Source organism: Octopus bimaculoides, chromosome 11 (assembly GCF_001194135.2).
Source record: "Octopus bimaculoides isolate UCB-OBI-ISO-001 chromosome 11, ASM119413v2, whole genome shotgun sequence".
Lineage (NCBI taxonomy): Eukaryota > Metazoa > Mollusca > Cephalopoda > Octopoda > Octopodidae > Octopus > Octopus bimaculoides.
Genome location: NC_068991.1, coordinates 10,010,458 through 10,019,126, shown reverse-complemented (window position 1 = coordinate 10,019,126; position 8,669 = coordinate 10,010,458). Strand labels below are relative to the sequence as shown.

Below are 8,669 nucleotides of genomic sequence, written 5' to 3'. Positions count from 1 at the left end.
TATATATATATATATATATATATATATATTCTGTTCTATTATATTATGTATATCTATTCTGTTCAATAATATTCTGTCTCTAATCTGTTCTAATTCTGCTTTTCTTTTGTTTTCATGCATTTCTATCCTGTATCTTTTCCCCTCCATTATAGTGATTCTCTATTTCTGTTCTTTCAGACTTGGTATGATTCACAAAAACCCCCAGTGTTTTGGGTGTCTGGTTTCTTCTTCACTCAGGCATTTCTCACTGGTGTCATGCAGAATTATGCCAGGAAATATACCATTCCTATAGATAATCTAGCCTTTGATTTTGAAGTAAGTATTCAAGTTAATTGCAACACAACCGACATATGGGTGTGGAATACAACAGATTTCTTTTTGTAGTTCATGAGAAAAGTGAGAGCTATAAAGGAGCCAGGTTTGACTGAAAACTAGTAAGTTGGGGAGCTGCACCAGGCCCCAATCTGACTTGGCATGATTTTTACAGCTGGAAGTCCTTCTTGATGCCAACTAGTCCAAGAAAGTAGTGGGTGCTTTTTACATGCTACTAGCATGGGTGCCAACATATATATATATATATATATATATAACAGACTTCTACATAGTTGCTATCCATCACATTCATTCACAAGGCATTGGTCAACTCTGGGTTATAGTAGAAGACACTTGCCTTAGGTGTAGAGCAAGCTTCTTAACCACATGGGCATTATTTATTGACCTTGAAGAGATGAAATACTGAGTTGACCTCTGCTGTATTTGAACTCAAAACACAAAATGTCAGAATGTGTACTGGAAGTCATTTTGTGTTATGCTCTAACAGTTGTGCCAATTATGACTATGTTCAATAGTTGAGATGAATCTGTGTCATTTACGAGTGTAACATTTAGAAAAGGTTAAGTTGAAATTCGCTGACATTCTGTTTTGTTGATCTACAAATGTTTGACTGAATAAAGAACAGCCTCCTTCCTTGGTTAAGACGATGTGTTGTGTCAGCTGTTATCTTGTATTAAAAAGTAAAAATAACTAGCAAGTAACATCGAATATTGGTCCAATTAGTTGAGTATAAGAATAAAAATGAAAGAAAGAAATGGATGAGGAAGAAACAAAAATGAAGAAGAATGAAAAGATAACCAAATGATCTTTTTTCTGAGGAAGAAGACAGAAGGGGAAATCTATGTCAGAAAACAACTAGAAAATGGCTGCAAGAAAGTAACACCCCATTAAAAAGAGAAAAGGAATAAAAATATGGAACAAAAATTTTTTAAAATATACTGGCAGTTATTTTAAAATCAATGAGTGTGTCAGAGCTATGTCAAAGAGTTAGTCAAGGTTGTTGAAACTATAACAAAAAAAAATATTAAAATAAAATAGATAAAATAGAAATCTATGAAATACCCCCACCCACCTCCCAAAAAATCCACAAGACATCTTTCAGAATAAGTTCACATCAAACTGTTAATCAAACCTATTAAAGTCTTCTAATTAGTTTAAGCATGAAATGCAGGAAGCTGATTCTGAGTCAGGTGATGATGATGATGATGGTGATGAGGAGGAGGGTGATGATAATGAGGTGTTGATGGTTGATAGCGAGAGAGAGAGTGATTTTTTTTTTTTTTATCCTTGATTATTCGTTGCTGATTCTGATGTGTGTTAAGTCATCGCCTTCTTTCTAAGAAAAGAAAAAAAAAACACTCTTGAAAAATCAATCATCAAGCAACACTGTTTGCTTAAATATTTATTCTTCTCCGCTAACCTCTAATCTATCTATATATGTCACATGTATCCAGCTTTGTATGTCATGTGCATATCTATAGCCATCAACAAGTCACATGTATAGCTATATGTATCTGTATACATCACATGTATACCTTCGTCATGTGAATATCTATATGCATCTATATGTTGCTTATATAACTATATAGTATGCCTGTAAATTTCTCTCTCTCTCTCCATATATATATATATATATATATATATACTGAGAGTGATAAATTGAATATTAATTTAATTAACATCAATTTAAAACCAGTGGCCTAGCCTATAAAAAATCTGAAAATTCAGAAAAATTGTATGACATGCGTATAAGAAGGGATGACCACTTCATTTTATCACCCTCAGTATATAAATATAAATTTAAATAATTATGTTCTCTAACCGGCAACATCCATCCACTGCAGTGAATAATCTTCTGCAGAACTGTTTCCGGAATTTAGTGCGCCGGAGCTGAGACATTTGAAAATAACCCCAATGTAATCGGTAGAACTGTACGCATGTCAAACTTTATGAAGATTATTCGTGTATAGTTCTGCAAATTATATTGAATTAGAACGGTCATATTGACAAGCCATGGACGTTTTTACATAAGTAAAAGAGTTAATGGCGAAACCAGGTCTACGATTAATTCTTTATTTTGTATATTTTCATTTGTCTTGCCCATTTATGTTCTGGTGTTTACTGATTTTTTTCTAGAGAACATTATTTTCTTTGTGGTTAGATAAATAAACTGTACCCTTTGGCCAAGCCATGTTGAGCCAGTGTGGCAGAGTAGGCTCCTTCAAACTACTATAATCTCAAGCTCAAATTCATGGCCTCCACATCGAACCATGGTTGATGGAGAGAGCATGCTGAGGTCTTTGTCTTGCAGTGGACTGAACATAGGCAACCCAATCCAATCCAAAAACATGAGAGCTAAATTAAAACAAGTGAAATCTCATCGTTTTAATTTCATTAAAAACCATTTTTGCCTTATCTCACTCAGCCTCTTTGATTTGCATGGCAACCATATTTCATTTGGAGAGACAAGCTGTCATCTCTACCATATCAATAGAAATGACACCACATGTCTTTCTTCAGTTTGTATGTGTTCAATAACCAATCAGCTTAATCTGTCTAAATCTTCCTGTCTCTGTGTGTGTGTTTTATGTTTGTGTATAAATGTTAGTGTTTGTCTGTGTGTGTATATGCTTGTGTTTGTATGTGTGTATGTATGCATTTGTGTTTGTTTATAAATGTTAGTGTTTGTCTGTGTGTGTATATGCTTGTGTTTGTATGTGTGTGCGTATGCATTTGTGTTTGTCTGTGTGTGTATATGCTTGTGTTTGTATGTGTGTATGTATGCATTCGTGTTTGTTTATAAATGTTAGTATTTGTCTGTGTGTGTGTGTGTGTGTGTGTGTGTACATGCTGGTGATTGTGTACATTCATGTTTGTCTATGGATGTTTATGCCTGTGTTTGTATGTGTGTGTGTGTATGAATTTATGTCTGTATAAATGTTAGTGTTTGACTGTGTATGTATATGTGTGTTCATGTACCAATGTGTTTTTGGCTTTTGTGTGTGTGTGTTAGTCAGCTTCTGAAATAGTTTCCATTCATGTTTTATATCATTTGTGTACATGCGTGTATATGTGTGTATGAATATATATGTGTATGCACATGTGTTAGCTTTTGAAGCGATCCTTCCATTTTTAGAAACGTCTGTGTACATGTGATTATGCGTCTACATATGTAAGGGTGTGTTAATGTGTGTGTGTGCGTGTCAGAGTGTACATGAGAATATCTATAAGTGAGTGTATATGTATGCGTGTGTTTGGGTCTGTGGTGGTGGGGAGTGAATTATGAAAGCAGGAGTAGGAGAACCTGGGGTTTTTATTAACACATCAATGTTGTAAGTTGATATCTTAGTGTCAGCATTTAAGAATATCAGCTGATCACTTTAATTAAGTGTTCAACAGCTAAAATGGATCCCATTCCTATTTACACTAGACATGTCTTTCACACACACACACACGCACTCACACACATACACATATTTACATAGACACATACTCACTCGGATATGCAAATATTCAGTCACAACTCACACACACAAACACTCTCATACACTTTCTCACATACACATATACATGCAGCCATACAGAGAGTGAGAGAGAGAGAGAGTGTGTGTGTGTGAGTCTGTGTATGAGGTTATGAGTAAATGCACACACACACACACACACACATACATGCAATCATACTCTCACGCACATACAAACACTTAGACAAAGGTTCAGACACACACAAACAACTATTCTTTCACATTCATGCATTTACACACAAACTCACACACACACACTCACATACACTGTCTTACTCATATGCTCTTTCTCACACACACACACACTCTCTTTCCCTCTCTCTCATTTGCTCACATACACATATACACTCAAATATATAAGCAACTTAGACACAGTTTCACATACACACACAGATACACACTTACAAACCCACACATGCATGCGTGAACAAAAGATACTTCTTTAGGTCTCAGAGATGTACTTGAAACTGAGCCTCCATCATCTTAATCACTGTTGCTTTTTGGTTGTGTTTCTTTTCATTTCTTCCTGTTGTGCAATGGTTGTGAGGTTAAAGTGACAGACTCCTCACCACAAGGTCAAGTGTTCAGATCTTATTACTCTCATTGTGTCATATCTTCTAATCTTGTGTCGACACAGACATGGCTCTGTAGTTAAGAAGACTGCTTGGCACCTGTGTATATATGTAGGTATGTATACACATGCGTTGTAAGGCGGCGAGTTGGCAGAAATGTTAGCAGGCCGGGCGAAATGCTTAGTGGTATTTCGTCTGCCGTTACGTTCTGAGTTCAAATTCCACCGAGGTCGACTTTGCCTTTCATCCTTTCGGGGCCAATAAATTAAGTACCAGTTACGCACTGGGGTCGATGTAATCGGCTTAATCCGTTTGTCTGTCCTTGTTTGTCCCCTCTATGTTTAGCCCCTTGTGGACAGTAAAGAAATAAGAAGCTTACTTCTCAACCATATGGTTTCGGGTTCAGTCCCACTGCATGGCACCTTGCAGAAGTGTTTTTTTACTATGGCTTCAAATTTTGCCACAAGGGCAGCAATTTGTGGCATTTTGTCTGTCTTTACGTTCTGAGTTCAAATTCCACTGAGGTCAACTTTGCCTTTCATCCTTTCAGGGCTGATAAAATAAGTACCAGTTTGAACACTGTGATCAATTACAATCGATCCTTCCTCTACCCACAAATTGCTGCCCTTGTGGCAAAATTTGAAACCATTATTATTATTATTATTATTAGGGCAACGAGCTGGCAGAATTGTTAGCATATCAAAAAAAAAATGTCTCGTAGCAGTTCTCCCAGCTTTTCTTTCTGAGTTCAACTGCTGCAATGGTCAACTTTGCCTCTCATCATTTTGGGGTTGATAATAGTACTGGAGTTGATATCATCAACTAACGCACACACACGCACACGTGTGAGTGCATCCTCCTACAATTTCTAGCCTTTCTTCAAAATTAGAAAGAATTATAATCATTATCATCATTATTATTAGTATTATTATTATTACCATTACTATTGAAATTATTTTTGTTGTTGTTATTAACAGCTTGATTACACCATTTCTTATTTTGATTTCTCTTTAGGAGTTTTGAATAGCATGTCATCAATCCAAGTTTAATTAAAATTCATCACCTTAGGTTTAATTTCTTTGTTCATTATAAGACAGTTTGGAAACCAGTATAAATAAATATTGATCACTTTGAAATTTCAATCTCTTCTATTATTTCTGTATTTTTAGATCTCCACATGTAATAATCATATTAATCAACCATATCTCATTGATTAGGACCATTAGTTTAGTTCTTGCCAGAGTTTATTGTCGTTCATTCGGTGAGGCTGAAAAATGACGGTTTTACATGATCATCTATGGCAGATAGATGAACAAGCCAACAGTAGTAATTGCTATAGTTTGACGGTAACTTTAAATGTGTTCGCTATTTAAAACAGATGTCAGTCAAATTGCTACTAAACGGTGGTGTAGAAGCTTGCTTTGCAACCACATGGTTTCAGGTTCAGTCCCACTGTGCAACGTCTTGGATGAATGTCTTCTACTTGTAGTGAGATATGAACTATTTTATCACTGTGGCTATATTCAGTTGTGCTTTGGCAGACACCAGCCAGTCAAAGTTGACGATGTAGGAATATAAGTAACAACTTCCATTCAGCTGCACTGTGTGTCTGTTTTGAAAGGGCTAAGTGAGTTGTATATTCTACGTCGAGGTGTTAAAACCTCACCATTAAATCTGCAACTCACTTACAACAAAGAACAGGTGCCACATAGCAAGCAGAAAAATCATTTTCTACTATGTGGCACCTGTTCTATATTCATCTCCAACTTAACCAATTGCAGATTTAATGGCTCTAGTGCTGTTTCAATGTTTCTGTTATGAATTTATTATAGCGTTTACAACCAACAACGTGCAGCTCATTTTATTTTTATCTGATTTCATTTCACGGCTTATATATATCTCGCTATGCAGCACCAATTCTTTGATATTCGTTTTTACATTCATGTCATACACGTTATAATGGTATTTATTAAATTGGTGACTACCAACCCAACTAACTTTGTGACCTTCTTAAATATTGTCTGCTGTATTTCAACATATTATCTTATCACTAAATACTATAGCCTCGGAGAGCAAAGTATTGAAGCTTATGAGTGGATCTGGGACATGAAAATCAATAGAAGTCTGTCATATGTATGTATGAGAGAGAAGTGAAGGCACATGGCTCAGTGGTTGGAGCATTGAGCTCACAATCATGATGTGGTTGGCATTATGAAGGGCATCCAGCCATAGCAAACCATGCCAAATCAGACTGGATCCTGGCACAGCCTAGTCAAATTGTCCAACCCATGCCAGCATGGACAAAGGACGTTAAATGATGAAGATGATATATGCACACACACACTGGCTTAATGCAGTTTGTGTTTATTAGTTTCACTCACAAGACATTGGTCAAACTGAGGCTATGGAAGAATATGCTTACTGAAAGTGTCGTGCAATGAGATTGATCTCAAATCAACCTTGTTGTCAAGTGAACATCTTAACATATAAATCTGTGTATATTTCCATAAATGCAAACGCTGGTGATGGATTGAGGGAAAGGTTTTTAGTCTTGTCATGGATAACCCCTCTCTAGCAGATTGGTGGCGCTGTTGCTAATGCTGCTACTACTGGGGATGGCAGAGATGATGATGGAGTTGATAGTGGTGACTGTCAATGGTGAGATGCAGGTGGTGGTAGTGATAGTGTGGTGGGTGCTGGGGGGGGTTAAACATATCCAAATAAACATGTGGGTGTTTTCTCTTTCCAGGTGTTGCCTATCACAAAATCTGAGACCCCACCCGACGACGGAGCTTACATCCATGGATTGTTCCTTGATGGTGCACGCTGGGACTGTAATCTGTAAGTAACCAGAATGTTACAATCATGAGCCTGTAGAATAATTAACCCCCAAGATTATGGAAGTTTCCAAGACATTTAAGTGACTGAGTACAAGACACTCCCTGAGTGGGAAACCCAGCAAGCCAAGAGTTCATCCCCAGGTGTTGTTTGTACTCGTTTTCAGATGTGTGAACAGAAGCAGCATCAAATGAAGTGTCTTGTTCAAGACCATAGAGTGTTTTTGGGGTTTTTTTTTAATTTTTACTTGGCCATGCTTGAAAAAATTTAGTTGAATAAATTGCTCCCCACCACCCAGTATTTTTTTTTTTTTTAGTAAGCTTGGTACTTGTTCTATCAGTTTCTTTTACCAAACTGCTCGGTCACAAGGCTATAAACACACCAACACAGGTTGTCAAGTGGTGGTGGTGAGCAAATACAGACACACACAAACACACATATACTTATATATACTATGGGATTCTTTCAGTTTTTGTCTACCAAGTCCTCACACAAGGGTTTGATCAGCCTAAGGCTATAGAAGAAGACACTTGTCAAGGTGCTACACATGCACCTATATTTTAACTCCACTATTTCATCTTGACAAGATAATTGGTCTGTCACTTAGCTGTAGCAAGATAGTTTATTCCACAAGTGTGTAATGTAGCAATGTGTTCTACTTTGATTTGATATTTACAACAAGAAAAAAAAAAACCCGCATGAATTATACCTTTGAATCAACTACTAAGACTTTTAATATATCCATTTCAAATGTACCATTTCTCTTTTGCAGAGGTATCCTTGTTGACCAGTTACCAAGGGTTCTAATTGAACCAATGCCTCTGATTTGGTTGAAACCCAGCTACAAGGACAATATCATTGAAGATGGAAGCCGCTACAATTGTCCAGTTTATAAGACCAGTGAAAGACGAGGGACTTTGTCAACCACTGGTCACTCTACTAACTTTGTCCTGGCCATCCTTTTGAATACAGCAAAACCAGTCCAGTACTGGATCAAGCAGGGAACTGCTTTATTATGCCAAACTGACGATTAAATTTTACTGAGAAAATAAACATGGATATATAATACTCTCTTAAATACTAAATAGTATGAATGTGTATGCATATGAATATATATATGAATATGATGTCCCTGTATGGCCAGTCTAATGACTGGAACAGGTAAAAATCAAAAGATATATACACGCACACACATATCTATCTATCTGTCTACATATCTCTCTCTATCTATATATATATATATAAATATATATATATATATGTGTGTGTGTGTGTGTGTGTGTATGTATGTATATCTTTTATCTTTTACTTGTTTCAGTCATTGGACTGCAGCCTTTAAGGGTTTTAGTTAAATGAAACGTTCCCAGTACTTGAATTTTTTCAAGGCGCCACATGTGGCTGGCTA

At 36.4% G+C, this 8,669-nt stretch overlaps 1 protein-coding gene across 1 annotated transcript in view; it reads left to right on the top strand.

The window, feature by feature from the left end:
* Positions 1-8,330, top strand: part of LOC106870489 (dynein axonemal heavy chain 12) — a 262,917-nt gene extending 254,587 nt beyond the window's left edge. Inside the window, exons 65-67 of the mRNA XM_052971523.1 lie at positions 178-315; positions 7,176-7,267; positions 8,037-8,330. Of these exons, the coding sequence (XP_052827483.1) occupies positions 178-315; positions 7,176-7,267; positions 8,037-8,298 (492 nt within the window). The 3' untranslated portion in view covers positions 8,299-8,330. The remainder of the gene's footprint in view (positions 1-177; positions 316-7,175; positions 7,268-8,036) is intronic.
* The last annotated feature ends 339 nt before the right edge of the window (positions 8,331-8,669 follow it).